This window comes from Erinaceus europaeus, chromosome 18, assembly GCF_950295315.1.
Source record: "Erinaceus europaeus chromosome 18, mEriEur2.1, whole genome shotgun sequence".
Lineage (NCBI taxonomy): Eukaryota > Metazoa > Chordata > Mammalia > Eulipotyphla > Erinaceidae > Erinaceus > Erinaceus europaeus.
This window is the reverse complement of record NC_080179.1, coordinates 56,651,986-56,674,664: the sequence shown is the minus strand read 5'-3', so window position 1 is coordinate 56,674,664 and position 22,679 is coordinate 56,651,986. Positions and strand designations below refer to the sequence as shown.

Here is a 22,679-nt window from a genome sequence, read left to right as displayed (position 1 = left end):
GTTTATATAGGGAAACTTCATTGATCTTTTATGTCAACAGAATTCTGTCATGGACTAATTAATTCCCAGAGTTAGTCATACAGAAAGGGACTCTGTGACTGTTTATTGTTAAAGGAGTATATTTATGTTAGCCCAATTTTAAGTTAGGGGAATGGAAAAATGTAAAAGGCAAAATTTATGAATATTATTTAACACTGAATTTAGATCTCTTAGATAATTGAGGAAACATGAAATCAGAGAATTGGAATTGTAGTTATTCACAACTGAAATATACTCCAGAATCAATAGATAACGTGATTTTAATCATATTATTCTGGCTGGGTCTTTATTTCAAGAACAGTTTTTTTTATCTGTCAGAGTTTCCTGTCTTTATTGCAGTGTAAGACCTTTCTTCTTTCTCTAAATCTCCCAAGTGGCAATGCTTCCTATCACTGTATGAAACTCAGTAAGTCTTTTATCTTTATATTTGCTAAGGAGATCTAGATGATACTTAAAAAAAATTATCAACTAAACCATAAAAAATTCAGATTTTATTACATAGTAACTAGCTTTGATTACACAGTATAACTGGCTCACTGAAGATGTTACTTTTACTTACTAAAACACTGTAGAAATATTAGTTGGGTAAAAGCTAGACTTCTATCACTGTAGGAGGGAAAGAAATTCATTTTCTTCACTAAATTTTCACTGACCAAGATCTAGAGGCTTGTGTTGCTTTGGAAACAATTTGAGGCTAAACACAGACTAGATTGGAATCAAGATTAGTACTTGGGCTAAAATTCTCAAGAAGTTGCTCTATTAGCCAAAGTAGGTTAATATAAATATCTCAGTTGGGATAAAATGTAACACCCTGATCTTATGAAAACAGAAAATAAATCTTTCAAATGTTCTGCTTAGGAAACTAATAAAATATTCTCAACATATGTAAACATTCAAATGTATTTACCTCTGTGTGGTTTCAAGTTGATAAAACTAAAATATTCTGTACAAGTTAATCATTTTCTGAGAGTACTAGAAGGAAATTGTCACTTACAGAATGAGGTTCTTGAAACTGACAGTTACAGTTTTTCTTCTAATTTGGCTATGTAGACACATACCTGACTCAAATGCTCAAAATGAACTAATAGGTTGTTTCAATTATTGTTCAAACAGGACAATTTAAGAACTAGAATTACCCAGGGTAATGATACTAAGCCTTCACTGCATATAATAAGTACCAGTGTGCACTGTTAATTATCTGGAGAACGTGAGCATGCTCAAGATTAATTCAATCAGAACGTCTAGAATTGCAACGCCAAGAGCCAGTCACCAGGAGATGTGCAGTCAAGGCTGAAAACTACCAACCAAAATAATAAAATGGGGACTCCCTAACTACATATCTCTTACATCTTTGGATATTATTAGAATCTGATATATACACACTTCCATTCTCCTGGATGAACTTCCTAATTCCTTTCAGACAGATAGAGGAAGAGACACACCACTGCACTGGAGTTTCCCTTGGTACCAGGGCATGAGTCCAGTCCACATGCTTGACATGTGCTCTACTGGGTGAGCTTAATGTTGGTCTTCTTCTTAAATTTAAATTATAACAGTATATTCCATGAAATGTAAACTTACTACTAGTACTTACCAAACAAGGTAAGATGTAAATACTAGGAAAATCATGATAAGAAAACTGGCACCGGAAACACCGTAAACCCAAATTTTCACACGGCCATCTGTTTAAAAAAGAGAGAGAGGACAAGCTTAGTATAGATAGATACAAAAGTTCTGTTTCTCACATGAATTCTGAGATTTGCACAGGGAAAAATACACGTGGCTGTGATCAGATTTCAAAAAAAAAAAAAAAACCCAATCAAATAATCTTAACAAATTACAACTCTGAATTAATTTGAAATGTGTAAAAAGTATAAGAACTCAACAACATAAGTAGATAAAAAAAATAACAATTCTTAGTGCAAATATAGATGACCATTTTTTGCTGGTCTTGTTCCCAGGTGATTTGGGGGTAGACACAAGCTGCATAACTTACTAATCTGATCAATTAAGCTGCTGTAAATATAAGCCCATGCATAAAAGAATCCATAAAATTACATTGAGCTCTTCTAGTGTAAGGAAAATAGACTTAAGTTGGATCTATTTCATGATTTTTACAAGTGGTATGTGTGATTTCTCTCGTAATCTACATTATTTTGCAGTAAACTTTGCCAGTTTTCACTCTATGTAAGGACACAGTTGACTAAAAATAGAATTATACGAAAAAAGGGAATGGCTTCCCAAAGAAACTGCATTCCTTTCCCTTATATTAACACACACAACAGATTGATTATATTACATGAGTGTAATTAGCTATGGATCAAAAAACCATATAACATCTTAGTTTAAAAACCTCCATAAAATGAGAAACAGTCTATTACCTATTAGCTTTTGCTTATAAGGTACATACATGTCTCAATCAGGTTTTAGAGTGTTTGAATGCAGTAACAATATTTTCCTGTGACCATAAAACTTTTAACACAGCGTTGGTTCTGAACTCTTTAAAATGTTAATGCTGGTATTCCATATTCTGAGTTTTTTTCCCCATTAATAATAAAAGTCTTTTCTGAGAGTGCCCTTTACTAGACCTGACCTCACAGAGTTGAAGTATTTGGATGATGCAGTGCTATTAGCTCCTCAGTGCAGATTGAAATGGTCCATGACCTTTAGAATCAAATTATTTGAAGAATGACTTTTTAGAATTATTTAATAGTGATTTACAAAATTATAGGGGTTATAGCTCCTTACCTAACCCTCCACTAAAGTTCAATCCCACCTCCCTATCCACACCCTGGTTGGAAACCTCAATTCTTACAAAGTCACAGAGCTGAAAAAGAACTTCTTAGAGTAACATAAGGGATAAGATCAAAGATAAAATGACTGAAAAAAAAATGTGTTCCTGCCACCCCCTCTGTACCTTGTCATTCATAGCTGCATATATGCAAACATGAGTATAAACCATATTTATTTATTTGTTTATTTATTTATTTTACAAGACTACTCAGCTCTGGTTTGTGGTGGTGAGACTTTGGAGCCTCCAGCAGGTGAGGCTCTTTGCATAACCATTATGCTATGTATACCCTCCCACCTCTAGGCCTTTTTTTTTTATTGATTTAATCAACAAGACCATAGAAGAGGGATACAACTCCACACAATTCCCACCACCAGCACTCCATACCCCATCCCTTACCCTGATAGCTTTCCTTTATCTGGGAGCCTGGACCAAGGGACATTATGGGGTGCAGCAGGTGGAAGGTCTAGCCTCTGTAATTGCTTCCCCGATGAACATGGGCATTGACAGGTCAATCCATACTCCCCTGTCTCTCTCTGTCCCTAGTGAGGTGGGGCTCTTGGGAAGTGGGGCTCCAGGACACATTGGTGGGGTTGTCTGCCCAGAGAAGTCCTGTTGGCATCATGGTAGCATCTGGAACCTGATGGCTGAAAGAAGAGGTAACATATAAAGCCAAACAAATTATTGACTAATAATGAACCTAAAGGCTGGAATAGTTTAGATGAAGTGTTGAGGGTGTCCGTTTTGTAGTTAGTAGGCCTATTTTAGTTATATTCCAAATATGACTATACTAGGTTTTTTTGTTGTTTTTTTTCCTGAATCTGAAATGTGATTTGTAGGTAGATCCAATTTATTGTCTGGAGAGATGATGTCATGGCTGGAAAAAGGACCAGAAAGCTGGATCAGGGAAGAGAGTAGCTCCGAAATATGGAAAAGGTGTATAAATATTGTTGACTGTAAATCCCATCGATTTGATGTGATCTGGGACCCATATTCAGCTTAGGAGCCTATGTGACCTTGGCATCCCTATAGATCTGAGCTCACATTCTGTGGTCATGACTAGGAACATTCCAAGCTGCCGCATGGAATTTCATAGCCCATATATTATCCAGCCTCCCATATTTGGGAGCTACTCTCTTCCCTGATCCAGCTTTCTGGTCCTTTTTTCAGCCATGACATCATCTCCCCAAACAACAGCTTTGGCCCACCTGCATATTAGATGTCAGGCTCAGAAAAAAAAAAAAAAAGTAGTATAGTCACAGGCCCTTTGGAATATAACTAAAATAGGCCTACTAACTATCTACAAAATGGATACCCCCCAAATATTTATCTGCACTATTCCAGCCTTTAGAATCATGATTGGTCAACAATTTGTTTGGCTTTGTATGTTAACTCTCTTTTCAGCCACCAGGTTCCATATGCTACCTTGATGTCAACTAGAATTCCCTGGGCAGACAACCCCATCATGTGTCCTGAAGCACCACTTCCCCAGGCCCTGCCTCACTAAAGAGAGAAATAGGCCTGGAGTATGGACTGGCCTGTCAAGACCCATGTTCAGCGGGGAAGCAATTACAGAAGCCAGACCTTCCATCTTCTACACCCCATAATGTCCCTTGGTCCATGCTCCCAGAGGGATAAAGATTAAGAAAGCTATCAGGGGAGGGGATAGGATACAGAGTTCTGGTGGTGAAACATCCTCTACCACTGTTGATCCATGTTGAGGACAAGGTACTACGGGAGCCCATAAAAGGGGCCTATTGTGTTGTTCCTGATAGAGATGACCAGTAATAATGGAGAGAGGGATTTATTCATGCTCAAAACACTACAAAAATTGGGAATAGATGGGAAATTCCTGAAGATAGTGGAGTCCACATATAGCAAACCTACAGCCAACATCATAGTCAACAGACAGTAGCTGGAAGCATTCCCCCTCAGATCAGGGACTAGACAAGGCTGTCCATTATCACCATTACTCATCAACATAGTATTGGAAGTTCTCGCCATAGCAATCAGCCAAGAGAACGGAACCAAAGGAATACAGAGTTGAAGGTAAGAAGTCAAGCTCTCACTATTTTCAGATGATATGATAGTATACATAGAAAGCCCTCAAGAATACAGCAGAAAGCTACTGGGAGTTATTAGACAGTATAGGAAGATGTCAGGCTAAAAAATTAACATAAAAAAATCAGTGGCATTTCTTTATGCAAACACTAAGTCCAAAGAAGAGGATATCCAGAATTCACTCCCATTCACAGTCACAACAAAATCAATAAAATACCTAGGAATAAATCTGACCAAAGAAGTGAAAGACTTGTATACTGAAAACTAGGAGTCATTTTTCAAGAAATAGAAAATGATACCAGGAGTCAGGCGGTAGCACAGCCGGTTAAGCGCAAGTGGCGCAAAGCGCAAGGACCAGCGGAAGGATCCCGGTTAGAGCGCTGGGGAAGTCGCTTCACAGGCAGTGAAGCAGGTCTGTAGGCGTCTATCTTTCTCTGCCCCTCTCTGTCTTCTCCTCTCTCCATTTCTCTCAATCCTATCCAACAACAACAACAATAATAATAACTACAACAATAAAACAACAAAAAAAAAAAGAAAATGATACCAAGAAATGGAAAGATATCCTATACTCATGGATTGGAAGAATTAATATCATTAAAATGAATACCCTCCCCAGAGCCATATACAAATTTAATGTGATACCCATCAAAGTTCCACCAAGTTTCTTTAAGAGAATAGGACAAAAATTACATTCATTTATCTGGAAGCAGAAAACATGTAGAATTGCCAAAACAACCATTAATATTTTAATGACCTAAAATATTCCATATCATTCACTTAGATATTTTTCATACACACATTTCCATGGTATTTGATAAAGACAGGCCTATATTATTCTTTTTAATATATCTCTATTAATATTTAATGATTCATATTAATAAACATCTCTGAAATATATTAAAAAGTTCTAATTTTCTTATTTATACATATTGAGGTTATTTTTACCCAAATTCTACATAACAAGCAATCATATGCTAATTACCATTTACATATTTTAGTGTGCATATGAATTCCTATTTCTATTTCAAAGTGTTACCTTGGTTACATAATTCAATCCCAGGGACAAAGGATTGTCAGATTTATCTACAGTCCTTATCAATGAGCTTATCAATGAAACTCACCTGGCTCAAGGGGTTGAAGAGACCATCCTTTAAAAATATCGTGTATCTTTGAATTCACAGGTTTGCTTTTCCCAGCGAGGTTTTTCACATCAGCTTTTTTGTGCTCTGAACCAGGTACTTTCATGCAGTAATCCAGGAAACCATTTGATCTCATTATCTCTGTGTAGCCCTTCTCACAACCACAGACTCCACCCTGCAGGATAGAAGACTGTTCTCATGGGTTGTGCAGATGCAAAAAGGGAGCAATTTAAAGGTATGAATCACTTACTGTCATGGAAATTTAGGGGCTTGCAGTAACAGTCTTGCTAAAGAGATGGAAATTCAATAAACAGTTCACCTTTCTGAATGCCAAAGTAAACCCTTAAATAAATCATCAGGTTTTTTTTTACTAGTTTGTAATTCTTATATCTTCCAAATAGGATATCATACTTCTATGTCAATAGAGGAGAGGGAATTAACCACATCCCCTCTCTCTTATAGAACTGTTTATGACATTAAATCAAATTATCCTCAGCTCTCTTCATCTGTCTGAGATTCCTACTCTTGAGCCTGAGAAGTAGAAGAACAGGGACTTTGCAAATATCTTCTCTGAGGTCTGTTACTATCACAGCTACTGGATACCTCTGTCATCCACCACAAACTGTTTACAAGTCTGAACTATTTAATGCTTACAAGCTTGCTTCTGCTCTCTCAAGGAAGGCAACACTGCTGGAGGGGGGAAAAAAACTTTCCTAAAGATACATCATTCTTAGATATGATAGATTTATTCTTCCCTACAGTAGCTGGGTGTCACACTGCATCACATCACATGTCTAATTGTGACAGCATGTTCATATTTGTAGATTCCTGGTCACTTTCCTGTATAATAAACCTCTTCAAGCAACAATGATGATGTATAACGGACAAGGACTTCAATCTGTCTCTGGAAGTGAAACTGACATTAATTGCTCTTCCTCTTCTTAGCAGACAAAGTCAATGTAGACAGAATAAAAGTGAGGATAAGATTAAGAATCTCTGACTTTACTGTTAGGGATATTACCTAAAATTACTTATCTGGCATTTCTTTAAGAAACCTTACTCTCATGTAGCTACTCATGCCAATCTTTATCTGTCAGCCAGAATTATAAAAGCAAAGATACACTATGTTTCTTTAGCACCTCAATCTTCCACTTAAAAAACTCATTAAAACATATGGTACAATTAGTAAGTGCCCACAGCTTGGTAAACTATGCATTCAGATGATGATGATTAGTAGAGTATTTCTACTTATTTTTTATTGAAGAGATGATCTGGTGTTCAATAGAGATAACTAGTTAAAATTCTTTGTATTTTAATAGTTTTTTTATATTTATTTATTTTCCCTTTTGTTGCCCTTGTTGTAGTTATTATTATTGTCTTTATTGATGTCATCGTTGTTAGATAGGACATAGAGAAATGGAGAGAGGAGGGGAAGACAGAGAGGAGCAGAGAAATACAGACACCTGCAGACCTGCTTCACTGCCTGTGAAGTGACTCCCCTGCAGGTAGAGAGCCGGGGACTCAACAGGGATCCTTACTCTGGTCCTTGTGCTTCGCGCCTTGTGCACTTAACCAGCTGAGCTACCGCCCGGCCTGACTCCCGCCCGACTCCCGATACTTTGTATTTTCTTGGCTACTAAGGCCACTTTTTCAAGATCATCTAAGTGAAAAGTCATGAGTCATTTATGCTGAATGTTCAAGGTAATTTATGTTTAATTAAAGAAGGTACCAGGGAGTAGTTGGGAAAGTACAACTACTATTTTGCAAACACCATTAGTTCCATGAAACTATTGGCTTCTTTTTAGCCTTTATTTCTCCTCTGTAAGCTTAGTTACTGATTTTTGCTGTGGTAAATAGGTAACTTACCTTAAAGAATAAGAACCATAAAACTTAACCAAATCATTTTTAGGAGTATAGTATAAGGAGAGACCCATTCCTTGAAGGAACATAACTTAAAACATTGGCACACACACAGTAAACTATGAGTGCCACTGGTTAGAATACACCACACATTTTGCATTAATTCCAGAGCAGTGGTTAACGGGAGTTAAAAGAACACAGAGTTAGATTTCTGATTTGAAATATGTATATATATAAATTATAGAAATTTTATAGACACATAATTAACTAAACTTGAAGTAAACATCTTTTCATTATAGTAATCACAATGAAATAAATGTTACTAATCTATCAAATAGAAACATGAAAGAGGCTGGGTGGTGGGGCCGGGTTGAGCTCACATGTTATAATGCACAAGGACCTGGATTTGAGGCCCTGGTCCCCACCTGCAGGAGGAAAACTTTGGAAGTGGTAAAGCAGTGTTGCAGGTTCTCTCTCTCTACCTCCCTATCACCTTCTTTCCTTTCAGTTTCTAGCTGTCTCTATAAATAAATAAATAAAGATAATTTTTAAAAAATTACAGGAAGAGGGGGGCTGGGTGGTGGCACATGTATCTGGTAGGGCACATATGTATGCTACCGCACTTGAGGATCTGAGCTTCAAGCTCCCAGTACCCATCTTCACGAGTGGTGAGTGTGTTACAGGTGTCTCTACCCCCCATATCTCTATTAACAAATAAACGGGGATGGGGGGGAAGGCCACCCACACTGTGGATTCATTGTATAGGTACTGAGTCCCTCAGATAATAAGTTTGGAATAGAAGAATAAATGAACTAAGAACAAGTATTATTCTTAAACTTAAATAAGTTACATAATTGAAAGATTTTTGAGAAAAAGGCAACTGTTTGTAACACATAGTCCTACAGAGAATTTAGCTGCTATTTCTCCTGTTAGTGCCTCTAGATGGTATCATGGCTACCATGCATTGACTGTTTGGGTTTTAACAGACTGAGACATTCTAATAATATATGTGTCACACAGCAATTAAAATACTCGTGGAAGTCTGTCACATGACTCACCTGAGTACAGTAAGAGAAAGGCTTTCTGCAAGCTGGATTACACTGTCGAATAGCAGCAGGGCGTGCCTGAGTAGAGCAGCCTCCTATAAGGGAAGTCCCACCATCATTTTAGAGTTTTCTTTTTTTTTAAAAAAATATATATTTAATTTATTCATTTATTTATTGGATAGACACAGAGAGAAATTGAGAGGGGAGGAACAGGAAGAGAGAGATAGAGAAAGACAGAGAGACCCCTGTAGACCTGCCCCATTGCTTGTGAAGCTACCTCCCTGTAGGTGGGGACCAGGGACTTGAACCTGCATTCTTGTGCGTGGTAACATGCACACTCAACCAGGTATGCTACCCCCTGATCCCTCATTTTAAATTTTTCTATGATAAACATTAAAAAAAAATGCTTTCTTCACAATGGTCACTTGTAACTATTACTAAAAAAAAGTCTATTTGCTGACATATTTTATTTTGCTGATTAGTCCTGGGTGCATTGTTTGAGATGTCCGCTAATGAATGATATCTACAGCTTCAGACTTGTTTACTGACAGAGTGATCCCATCACAAAGATGTTCTTGAGGGCAGTCAATAAATGCTACCATTAGTAAAAGAATGGAGGAAATCTCATTTTAAGTTTTGAAGCAGAAAATATAGCTATTTAATCACCAGCCTATTAATGTTTTCCTTTTTCCTTTAGCCCTTGAATGCTCAACTTGACACTAAAGTACCCTTTATTAAACAATTGTGACTTAACAAATATTTATTTATTGTTAGTCAAAAAGAGATACATAGAGAGACATGCACATATATGCAGAGAGAGAGAGAGAGAGAGATGGTTTATGATGGTGCTGGAGATTGGCCTGTGATCTTAGAACCTCAGGTTTGAAAGTCTTTTGCATGACCATTATGCTGTCTTCCCACACTGATTTTTATTTTTAAATTAGTCCCACTCTGAAGCCTCAGTTATGAAAGACTTTTACATAACCACTATGATATCTCCCTAGGCCAGTAACATTTTAAATACATTTTCCCAGAAACACACACATTGTAGATACTTAGTAAATGGATAATGTCTCTACCATTTGAAAAGCATACATGTTAGTGTCTTGTATGACTGGATTAAGTGTATTCAGTTGAAGATGAAGTAAAACTTATTATTTGAGGGCACTATTTCAACTTTACATAAAATTAGTTACTTTTATAGGTTCTAGCTAACTTTTACATTACTGTACTTGTCAATCAGTTCTAACTTATTATATTGTGGCTAGCAAAACCTTGGGCCTAAGGCAGTGTAAGAAACATGTCTGCATGTTCCCTGGCAATAAAAGAGCAGAATTCTTCTATTTGAAAAACAAAATCACACACACACACACACACACACACACACACACACACACACACACGCCAGCCCAGTCTGAACATAATTTGGATGTTAATGGCAATAACTACATAGCCTGTAGCTACCAACAAATTTTAGAGGGTGTACTTTTCACTTTGCAGTGAATTCCGAACCTTGGAGACTATCTTGAGCACCTAGGGAATGGGATCTGTGAAAATGAGGAGGAAACTCTGTATTTGTATTGTTTCTAAAAACATAATCATATTTTTAAGTTAAACTGCCTATGAGGTGACACAGAGGTAGGGCTTTGGACTTGCATGCACAAGGTCCCAAGTTTGATTCTCAGAAATGTACAGCCTACAGTGCTGTTCTGGCCTCTCTTGCCAATTTCTCCCTAGTGAAATGAGCATATCTTTTAAAAGGGATTATGCTCTATAAATTTTTATCAGTTAGTTCAGCAAATTGTAAAATTTGATACTTTCTGTATTCCTAATTATGTAGTATATTTTTTTCCCTTGGGATGTTAGTGGCTTACAGTACTGTTATTGACACATGGGTACAATTTCTCATCTCATCAAGACAGGTGTCTGCAAAATACTCTCACCCCCAAGCTCAGTCCATCACTATGTACCAGGACTTGAAAGCCCACCTCTCCAACACCCTTTCTGCCCTCCTCCCCCAGAATACTTTGCTTTGGTGAAAGTATATATTTTAATTTGTTTCCTTTTTCTGATCTTATTTATTTAGTTATTTTTTAGTTGTTGCAGTTAGTATTGTTGTTATTGATGTCATTGTTGTTGGATAGGACAGAGAGAAATGGAGAGAGGAGGGGAAGACAGAGAGGGGGAGAGAAAGATAGACACCTGCAGACCTGCTTCACCACTTGTGAAGTGACTGCCCTGCAGGTGGGGAGCCAGAGGATGGAACCCAGATCCCTAAGCTGGTCCTTGTCCTTCGCTCCACGTGTGCTTAACTCACTGCACTATGACATGACTCCCTTGTTCTTATTTCTTAAGTTCTGCATTATAAGTGGGATCACCCCAAATTCATCCTTGCCTTCTGGCTTAGGTCACTTAACATGATTTCTTCAAACTCTATTCAAGATGAGGTGAAGGTGAATTCATCATTCTTAAGAGCTGAGTACATTGTGTACACATACACAACTCATCTGTTGTCAGATACCTAGATTGCTTCTAAGTTTAGGCTAATACAAATGGTGCTATATGAATATAGATATACCCAGATCACTTTGTGTGGGAGTGGATGTTTCCTTAGGATATATCCCTAAGAATGGTATTGTCACGTGATAGGGTTGGCCCATTTCTAGCCTTCTGAGAGTTCTCCAGACTCCTTTCCACAGAGGCTGGACATTATTACCAGCAGTGTAAAAAGATTTCCTTATACCCACAACCTCTCCAACATTTGCTGCTATTGTTCTTTCTGATGTGTGGCATTCTTACAAGAATGAAGTGATATCTCATTGTTGTCTTTATTTGTGTTTGTTTGAAAATCAGTGGCTTGGAACATTTTCTCATATACCTGTTGGTCCTCTGAATCTCTTTTTTTGGTGAATATTGTGTCCACATCCTTAATTCCAATTTCTGTGTATGCTGCCATCCATTTTCAAAAGTGTTTATTGAGATATTAGAATGATTTAAAATTTTAGAGACCATTTTTTTAAAGAAGCGTAGTTCTTTTTTCCTCCTTTTCACAGACTGTGGTATTTAAGAAAATATTAGTTTTCATCACATTTCAGTAAGATGTAAAGAGTTTATGACTATTTTCCTGGTCCTCCCTTGCTTGTAATTTGTAAGCTAGTTATTTTCATAGAAGTCCAACAGATACTTTTGTTTCTCAAGTGCAACATAAATCTCAGTAATACCTGTGACATTAATGCCATCTGAACGTTGACACCAGACAGTTCGCTCATTATTGTTCCATAGACTTGTTTTCCATGTGTAGTGATAGCATTTGCCTCCTACACGTAAATAAGACAACAGCAGTAATAGTACATCTTCCATTAGATTGAAAAAGTATGGGAAAATCAAAGGTATGAACTGAAAAAGATCTCTCCTTACCTGTACAAGGACGTGTTTCTAAAACTTGCTGGGGACAGCTGTCTTGGTTCTCAAAAGACTGTATTATAAATGTCCTTGACCTAGACTGGTGGCCCGTTGTCTCAAAGCTTCTCCCATCAATGCAGGTTAACTCACACGTGCTCCACTCTGACCACTTTGTTAAATGACAGTCTCCTGGATCATAAGCAGAAAAATTAAGTATCACTGCATTTTACATGGACAGTATTCAAAATAGATTTGTGGTGGTGGTGTATTGTCATGGAAGGTTCTGGAAACTATGGCCAGATTTTAAATTAAAAAGCACTAAAATGTTAAAGTGCTTTGGGAGTTAATTCTAGTTGAGTAAGAATGTCATGAAATTAGGTTATTACTTTGCTTCAAATCGTATTAATTTTATCTGGAGAACTTTTCATGTGTCTGCTAATGTTGATATACTCAGAATAAAAGAAGTCACTCACGAAAGTGGAATATCTACTTATTAATACATGTTGACACGTGTTTACACTCATGCCCTATTACAAGGATATGTAAATATTTATGTCACAAAGTAAGTTGTATTGCTAGTGTTAAAGTAAATGCACATGCTTTCTGCAATTAGTGATGACTTTCATAAACGTTTAGTCTTACTTGTACTTACACTACCATCACCCAGGACATCAGCCAACATTTCTTTGCATGCTGGTCTATGTGTGAAGTGCTTTAGAGCCATGTATGTTTTTTTTTCCCCTTTTATTAGACCAGCTATTAAAATATTTACTGAGCTTTAATGATTCGCAGTAGATACAGTTATTGATACATGTGTAAAATTTCTCAGTTTTCTGCAAAACACTATCACCCTTTGCCTAGGTCCTCCTCCACCATCATCCACCAGGACCTGAAAGCTCACCCACCTCCCTCCTTTGTTTTTAAGCCATGCATTTTAACACATTTTTCTAAATGGAACAGCTATTGCTCTAAGGGGACAGAGTACTGGTCTCATGCAAAACACCAGTAAAGTGATAGACATGAAAGAGCCAAGTTAGAACTTTCACTAAGTTCAGTGCCTTTTATTTCCCCCCTTCATGTCTACATTGTCCCTATGGAAGCTATAGGAACATTCCAAAGTGATTAACTAAACTTCAGTTCACCTGAATTCATTTTTAAACTCCAATTTTTGAAGAAAATGAGACTTTTCAAGAAGAATTATTACAGATGACTCCCAATCATCTAAAACTGCATGCCTACCTGGACAAGGCACAGAACAAGGTTGCTTTAGGATGCTATCTTGAAATGTCCTTTCTCCACATAGTGTGTCATCTACATGAATGCCCTTGTGAGAGACAGAACCATTGTGGACCATGCAGGAAAGGTTGCGTATCTGAACTCCTTCCCCACAGTCTCCTCCCTGCAAAGAAGAAAGATGGTGTCAAAATTATCCAAATAACTAGCATCTCAAAATTTAGGCTCCTGCCACCCTTACTACAAAAAAAAAAAAAAAAAAAAAAGCCTAGTTGTATATTTCAGCAGCTTACTCCTCTAGGAGTGCTCTCTCAATCATTGCTAACAAAGCATCTCCAAGTAACTCTTCCAGAACTGACAACACACAGAAGAAGAAATGCAGGATTGTACTGTGAAGTTTCTGTACACAGAATAGTATGATGATTCATTTTGGAACTAAGCCAAGGTTGATTGAAAAAAAAATTGTCTAGTGCATATGAGAAAATGGCCTTCTTCGTCTTCTAGTGTTTGCCCTTCTTCCGTAGCCAGTCAACAGCATCAGGTTGAGCCTGATGTAAAGTTTAGAGACCTCCTTTGAATCTAGAGAGGTGGCAGTCGTTGACTATGTGGGTCATAGTCTGTCTATAGCTGCAGGGGCAGTTCGGGAAAATGGCCTGATCCATAATCACTCCCCAAGAGAGCGTGTAAAGCTTTGCTTATTTTTACCCCTTTGCTTGTTTTTCCTTTGCAAAGAATTCAGTATTTTCTCATATAGATCAGGGGTTTTTAGTAAAACATTACTTTTTTACTATTGCCACAAGATGATGTTTTCCCAGTCTGCCTTCTGTGATGAATAATGTTCTTTGAAGATATTTCACACAAGTCCCACTCATATTATTCTAGGCAATTAGGACATTTGTGTGCCGTGTCTCACAGAAATAGAAGCTTTAGGATTAGAAATCTCTTAGTGGTTATCAGGCTTAACTTTCCATCTGCCTGATGGAAAGTTTACTACTCTAATGCTTTTGGCAGATTCTCAGGAGATGAATAGTTTCTTCTCAGTTTAAGTCAGGTGCTCAGACTTCAATAAGAAACCCACTAAAAAGAAACCCATTGAATATTTGCATAACTTTAGAAGACAACTATATTTATGCACAAATTCCTGGAAAACAGTCTAAGGCAAGACTTTCAATGCCATGTAGGTGAAATGCAAAAAATAGCAAGAGAACTGAAAAGTGGAAGGGTAACAATTTGGAGGTAATGTATTTCCAAGCTGACCTTAGTCTCACAAGTAAATACAATTGACGACTGTTTGATCAAGTAGAACAACTTCCAGCTTACTCATGTGGTATTGGTATGCTTCATTGACGTTCACAATAGGTTGGAGGAAGAAGGGAGAGACATTAAATGCCAATCTCCCCTTGGCACCTGTTCTTCCAATTCAACCTCTATTCCAGGAGTATTGATGTCACTATCTTTTCAGGCTGTGCCAATCAGCTTCCACTAAGTCAAGAAGTTGGTGCAAGTAAGAGTCATTAGAGCTATTGTTGGCATAGTTGGAGAGTGTGTTTTTGCACTTCTATTGCTAGTCGTGGTTTCTACATGCTACAGATCATTATTAGGTGGTCCTTGATAATTGTTCTACAGTGGAAAACTATGACCAGCCACTCTGTGAAAAAACAATAAATGGGGAGTCCGGTGGTAGCGCAGCAGGTTAAGCGCAGGCAGTGCAAAGCGCAAGGACTGGCATAAGGATCCTGATTTGAGCCCCCAGCTCCCCACCTATAGGGGAGTCGCTTCACAGGCAGTAAAGCAAGTCTGCAGGTGTCTATCATTCTCTCCTCCTCTCTGTCTTCCCCTCCTCTCTATTTCTCTCTGTCCTAGCTATCAACAAGGACATCAATAACAACAACAATAATTACTACAACAATAAAGCAACAAGGGCAACAAAAGGGAATAAGTAAATATTTTTAAAAAAGAAAAAACAATAAATGTTCATTTATATGTTATAAGATAGACCTCATCACCACTCAGCTCTAATATAGATGGTGTTGCGGGTAAATTAAACCTTAATTTATTTCCTATTCATCTCCCCTCCCTAATAATGACTCAAACTGTCTTGGGTTGTTGTATTTAACAAAAGCAGTCACAATAGTGATCAGGGAACCATGCAACTTATCTAGGTGTTTATGGGTCTGGTGAGCACTGATTTGGTCATAGCACTGTGGCAGAAGCTGGTGAGTGTCAATGACAGGTCGTGGATCTACTCCTGGAGGTGCAGGGTGATACTGAGTGGCTATTAGTAAGAATTATTTAAGTTGTGACTCAAATACATTGGTAAGTAGAAAGAAGGTACAATTCGCAACTCAAAGACTATGAGAAAGCATGTCAGACGGGACCGTTACATCCTCTTCAAGAAATGTTATAGAAAGAATTATGATTTGTTTACCTAAGATGGCAATTTCCAAACTCAGTATATGAATAGCTCATAATTGCTGTAATCAGTTCTATGGCTGTTGTGAAATTGCCAAAAACGGCATCCTAATTTTAAACTTAAGAGCATATTTTGGAGGTAAGTGAAGGATCAAAATCAATTCACAGTAAAATCATTTAAAGCAATCGATTCAGTGAATGTTTACTCTCAAAAGTGGCAAATAACTAGGATAAGTTACATTTCTTTTATGAAGAGGATTCTCTCAAATGATAGATAATAGAGCCATTGCTGAATTATCTGAAATGCATGTTTTGTTACAGAATAGCAGACTTTGTGCACTTAGAAGTGTCTCAAGATATTTAAGCATGCTTGGAATTTAGGATTACTGAAATCTGTAACCACAATTAACATAAGATACAACTGATCTAAGCTTTGTTTGATACTTCAGGAGATGAAGTGTAAAGATGTGTCAGGGAACATGTCTATATGAAAGGTAAATTTAAAAACCAGTCAAAAATAGTATCATCCTAATATGTATCCATGTTTAAACTTAGTATCTTATTTCTTTCAAATCATCAGACAAAATCTGAAAAGAAATTAATACTGGGATATAATTTCATTCATTTGATGAGCATCACTCTCTCTCATGAGCCTTTAAACATAATGGAATATAAACAGATGCAGGATTCTCTAACTCTCCACATCATTAGTGGACATTTTGTGATCTCTGAATTAGCATTCCTACCAGATGTAGATAGGCAGCTGGTACTAATAATCCTAATCATATTTTATGTTAAAATTATAATACCATCTATGATTTATGAAGTTCTACACTTTTGTCAGATGATATTGGCTAAGCACTGAACCTGAACTCTGTGATCACTAGAGAAATTATGTACTCGTCTTACCCCAGTGGTACAGATAAGGAGACATAAAAAGAGTTCATAATTTTGACAAAAATGTAAAACCATGAGTTGGCAGAATTCTGACCAAAATTAAAGTTTTTGGAAGCCAGAGTATGAGCTTAGTGTTTGCACATTTATGGATACGTGTTTTCAAATAAGGAACTTACAAAGAAAGAGGTGACATTTAGCAAAATGAAGTCTGATGAAAGACATTTCCTTTTTGCTGTTAATCTCATTCCATATAAAATAGCAGAACAGGCATGGCCACTATACAAGTTGCTGTCACTGGGGTTTGATACTTCTCATGACAATTATCCACTTAAAATGTCACCACTACCTTCATGAAATGGATCCTCTAGCTGTACTTAGCAGATTAGGATATGACTAGACAAGGAGAAGGAAAAGTGTAGCATTGTAAGAGGGTTCTTCGTTTGAGGGCAAAAACTCACAAGAGTTTTCATCAGCAAAAAAAGGAAAAACAAAGAAAAACAATTGGCGACTCACTGAGAAGATAATGTGTTAATGTGTTCTCTGTCTCACAATTATTCATTAGGAATGCAGCTCAAACTCAGGATAAATGCAATTCAAATATCAAAATTCCATTTCTCTTTTGCCTCACCCTCTTTGTCTTTTTTTTTTTTCTTCCTTTATAGTGAGATTGACTTAATACACAAGGTAGGGCCATGTGGCAGCTAAAAGTTCCTAAATGCAGTATCTTTGGACATCTTCCTAATTATATGAGGCAGGAGAGAATTCTGATGGATCTTACTTGTAGAAAATGTTCACCCCAGAAACAAAGTTCGATGAGGGCTTTTCCTGTCTCACTCCAAAGTGAGAGTGTAATTGTCAGTGGATGGAACAAGCCCTACTTAGAAATCAGAGGTCACTCTGAAGTTTCTGGATTCATACAGCAAAACATGCTGACCTGCAGGGCCTCTAAATCTGAGTATATAAAATGCATGCACAAAGCCCTACCAGCGCCATCACAGAGAATGTTAACCAGCTACCACTGGTAAACCCATGGCTCCGGAAGAACATCAGTATTTGATATTCGACAGGAAAATGCAACTTTGTATTTGCCACTCCCTGATAATAGCCTTATGGGACAAATTGGTAGACCTGACTATCAAAACCAAAGCTCATGATCTGTGAGAAGATAAAAGGAAAAGTGTCAAAGAACAAGAAAAAGAAGCTATTATATTCATGGTAGAATTTCAGAGACTGAAATTTATTATCTTCTCCCCATCTTTTTTCTCTCTTCATCTATAGAAATTTAGTAATTTTCTTGAGTATATTTCCTCTGACAGCAACTATCAAAAGGAGAACCATCTTCTTCCATTTTTTTCATTAGCAAGAACTTATACGTGCACAATTTTTCAGAAAAAAATAAGTGTGTGTGCATACACATATCTACAAGAAAGTGCCCACAACACCACGGCTTCCTCCAGTATGAGGTGTTCTGGGTGGGGCTTGAACCTGGGTTGCACACAGAGCAAGACAGGCTCTTGACTAGGTGAGCTACTGCTCCAGCTCCACCCCTTCTTAATTGTGATTCCAAGCAGCATTAAAAATGTTCTGTATAAAAAGAGCATTTTCAAACTAGTAGACAAAGTATTTATATTTAAATCCATTAGGCTGGTGTTGAATTAATTAGCATGGTTACGTTATTTCCTGTAAAAAACAGAGTGAACAAATGTGTCACACATTTTTTGCTCCTCTGAGGCTTATTAAAATACATGGGCATTTAACTTCTGCAAGATAATAATGCTGTATGACAATGTCATCCTGACAGGAACACTAAACAACTCTGTGAGAATACTCTGTAGATTTCTTAATGCATAATCAAAATTATTGTTACCTAATTAAAATATGCTTTAGAATAAGAAATGGAGGATGAACTAGTAAAATTACAGGGAGAATCAATATGCCTCTTCTCACACAAGAAGCCAGAGATAAAATTCAGTGCGGCATCTTTGCTGACCCAGCAAAAGCACAGGGTATGCCATAGATTATGATGTTGCTAGGCATTTATATTTCAAGCCAATAAAAAAGTAATCATTGAGGAAAATGCAGTAACCTTGGTTGGTGTAATAATGTTAAAATATAACTTTCATACACTTCTGGTTTTCTGCCCATATGCAAGATTTTGTCTAAACCTAAAAATACTTCTGTAAGAAATACAGTCTACAGCAAGCTGTGCATTTCCATAGCATCTGGGTTTTGCCTAATTAAATCATACTTGGGTAATTCCAACAAGCCAAGATAATAACAGAATTCTTGAAGATGCCAAAGAGATTGAAAGTCCTGACTTTAGCCCTAAGACTCAGTTTATTATAGGCAGTGGAGAATGGATGGCTATTTATTTTTCTAGCAACATCACTCTGCATGGCATTAAGTCATTTGGTTATATTGTTTTGTATTCTTCAATGTACCATTCCTAAAGTACTGTGAGATGTTGTTTTTAAGTTGTTTTTTTAATTTTTTAATTTATTTAAAAAAGGAGACATTAACAAAACCACGGGATAAGAGGGGTACAACTCCACACAATTCCCACCACTAGATCTCCGTATCCCATCCCTTCCCCTGATAACATCCCTATTCTATATCCTTCTGGGAGTATGGATCCAGGGTCATTGTGTGATGCAGAAGTGGAAGGTTTGGCTTCTGTAATTGCTTCCCCACTGAACATGGGCATTGACCTGTCAATCCATACTCTCAGACTGCCTCTCTCTTTCCCTAGTAGGGTGGGGCTTTTTATAAAGACAGAAAAATGGGCAAGGGTGATTTAGAGGGAAAGACACACATTCAACTTATGGAGTGTCTTCAGGGACTTGGACTCAGTGCACCTGGGCACTCTACCAGGCCCCCCCTTTTTCCCCCTGAGATATATTCCTTAGTAGCTGATTTGACTTTTGACTAGAAAAGAGATTTGAGCTTACTGGAAAGTATTTGTCAACACCCATGCTCAGTGGAGAAGCAGCTACAGAAGCCAGAACTCCTACCTTCTGCTCCCCATAAACAACCTTGATCCATACTCCCAGCAGGGGAGAAGTGATTGGATGACGATAAGAGGGCTCTGCACTCCAGCTCCATCAGCACCCAGAGAGAGAGAAGGAAAAGGAGAGGGGCATATGGAGGCAGTTATGATGTCATGAGTGGCTTAGAGGGAAAGAGAGGATTGAATAAAAAAAAGAGGGGGCAACTACGTATAAATGTGGACAGATAGTGGTAGAGAAGATGGTTGGCCCATGTCTATAACCTTAGGGGAACTGTAGTGGATTGCAGTGGGGAGAGTGAAGATTCAGAACTCTGGTGATGGAAATGGTGTGGATTCAAACTTCTGTTGACATGTAATATAAAAATAAGTAAAAAATAAATTAGTAAAAAAGAAAGTGTCCAAGAGACATGGCTTGACCTACCTCCAATTTACATGTAGACCAATTCCCAAGTACCCAGCTATAGCAGGGGGTCACTGGACAGGTCTTCTGCTGGGTAAGTCCTGTGGGGCATGGGCGTCCTTCTCCTTGGGTTGGCATAATGATAAATCGAGTCCGACTCATTCGACCTAAAATGGCAAGGAAGTGTCAACTTTTTAGTGATAGGTTGGGTTAAAAAGTGAGTTAGACAAAGAACAGTTCCTTCCATACATAAGTTTTCATTCAAACACACTGGCTATGTCATGTCTAGCTTTCAGTTTTCCTGCCATTATGTTTTTAAGTGTATGTGCTCATCTAAGGTCTGAAGACAACCTAAGGATCTGAACTTGCCACCTGGGTTATCAATTACACTTGGTACAAGCACTATGAATCCACCACTTCTAGTAGCTTTTTTTTTTCCTTTGTATTTATTTTGATAGGACAGAGAAAACAGAAAGAGGGGTGGGAAAGATAGAGAGGGAGAGAAAAAGACGGACACTTGCAGAATGCTTCATTACTTGTGAAGTGTCCTCCTTGCAGGTGGGGAGCAGATGCTCGAACTGGGATATTTGTATATGATAATATGTATACTACTGCCTGATCCCCTCCCCCAAACTCTTTATTGTTCTCTTATTACTTTATTGGTTTTGCTAAGCTGAAACTCTGTATTATTGCAAATGGAATGATCCAATACACATCGGCATAATGTTAACTCATTACACAAGTACTTACTAAGTGCTAGTATGATCCGGGAATCTTGCTGTGTGCTAGGAATACAGTGATAAAACTGCCAGATGTAACTTGTCCTTATACACTTTATGTTTTTAGGCCATATTAGATAATAACTAATCAGTATCTTGTCTATTAGGTCCTAAATTATTAGCAATCAAGGTTGAAATTACACATGATCCAAATTGCCCTAGAAATTGCCCTAGGAAAGTACTGCCTATGGCTTCAGTACTGTCCCTTAGCTAATTAAACATGACAAGTTTTCCTAGATTATTAATACAACTTTCATTTTTCACTAAGTACAGAACAAAATTGTTGTTTTGTGTGAAGGAGTCATATTTGAAAAATATATATCCAAAATTTGAAATTCCATTTCAAAATTAAAGAAAATTTAAAGCCAGTAAGAACAGTTTAGGGGAGTCGGGCAGTAGCACAGCGGGTTAAGCACAAGTGGCACAAAGTGCAAGGACCAGCTTAAGGATCCCAGGTTTAGCCCCTGGCTCCCCACCTGCTGGGGAGTTGCTTCACAAGGGATGAAGCAGGTCTGCAGGTGTATTATCTTTCTCTCCCCCTCTCTGTCTTCCCCTCCTCTCTCCATTTCCTCTGTCCTATCCAACAACAATGACATCATTGCAACAACAATAATAACTACAATAATAAACAACAAGGGCAACAAAAGGGAATAAATAAATATTTTTTAAAAAGAATAGTTTAGATAATGTAGGACTCCCAGGTCACTGTATACCCTCCCTAGGGGATCAGGTCACTGGATTATTCAGTGAAATGATGGATAGAAATTCCCTTCTCTATCCCACTCATTTTGGGGTGGTTACATTTTTTTTTCCTTTCTTTTGTGTAGTAATAAGGATAGAGAGAGACATCTGTAACACTGTCTTGCTAACTATGAATCTTTCCACTTGCAGATGGGGACCAGTGACATCACCACCTTCTCTCACTGATGAGGAACTAAGTGGCGCTGGCTTAACCTTACCTGAAATGTGCATTATCATGTGGGGGATGTTAATGAAAAACAGAGGTTCTATAAAAGCAAGTTATGGGGAACCATCAAATCTGAGGAAAAATCAGGAATATTTTTTCTGAATAGCTGAAATCTGAAGGTACATACATAGTGTCATACATACAGAAAGAACATGTAAAGAGAACATGTTCAAAGACTGATGCAACTGGAACAGAATAAGTTGAGAGGCCAGATGATGGCACACCGGGTTAAGCACACATATTACCAAGCACAAGGACCTGGGTTCGAGGCCCTGCTTCCCACCTACAGGGGGGAGGGACATTTCACTAGTGGTAAAGCAGGCCTGCATCTTTCTCCCTATCTTCTCTCATACTTAGAAGAAAGAAAGAAAGAAAGAAAGAAAGAAAGAAAGAAAGAAAGGGAGGAAGGAAGGATGGTAGGAAGGAAGGAAAGGGAAGGAAAAAGGTCTGTCAGAAGTGGTGTATGTATAGTGTTGGCAATGAGCCTCAGTGGTAACCCTAGAGGCAAAAAAAAAAATAATAAGTTGTATCTTCCAGTTGATTTCAAAGAGGCTGCATACAATTTTTAAGTTAAAAGTTAGTAATGACTCAATTTATTTATAATGTCCACTTTAATATCCTCAGTAGGAATAATTTTTTAAATATT

The 22,679-nt window shown here is 37.6% G+C and overlaps 1 protein-coding gene across 1 annotated transcript in view; it reads right to left on the bottom strand.

Moving 5' to 3' along the window:
• Positions 1 to 22,679, bottom strand: part of THSD7B (thrombospondin type 1 domain containing 7B) — a 1,062,005-nt gene that overhangs the window by 5,389 nt on the left and 1,033,937 nt on the right. Inside the window, exons 21-27 of the mRNA XM_007525013.3 lie at positions 20,309 to 20,454; positions 13,578 to 13,737; positions 12,354 to 12,527; positions 12,158 to 12,253; positions 8,949 to 9,031; positions 6,013 to 6,205; positions 1,634 to 1,721 (exon numbers count right to left, since the gene is read on the bottom strand). Coding sequence (XP_007525075.1) covers positions 1,634 to 1,721; positions 6,013 to 6,205; positions 8,949 to 9,031; positions 12,158 to 12,253; positions 12,354 to 12,527; positions 13,578 to 13,737; positions 20,309 to 20,454 — 940 coding nt within the window. The remainder of the gene's footprint in view (positions 1 to 1,633; positions 1,722 to 6,012; positions 6,206 to 8,948; positions 9,032 to 12,157; positions 12,254 to 12,353; positions 12,528 to 13,577; positions 13,738 to 20,308; positions 20,455 to 22,679) is intronic.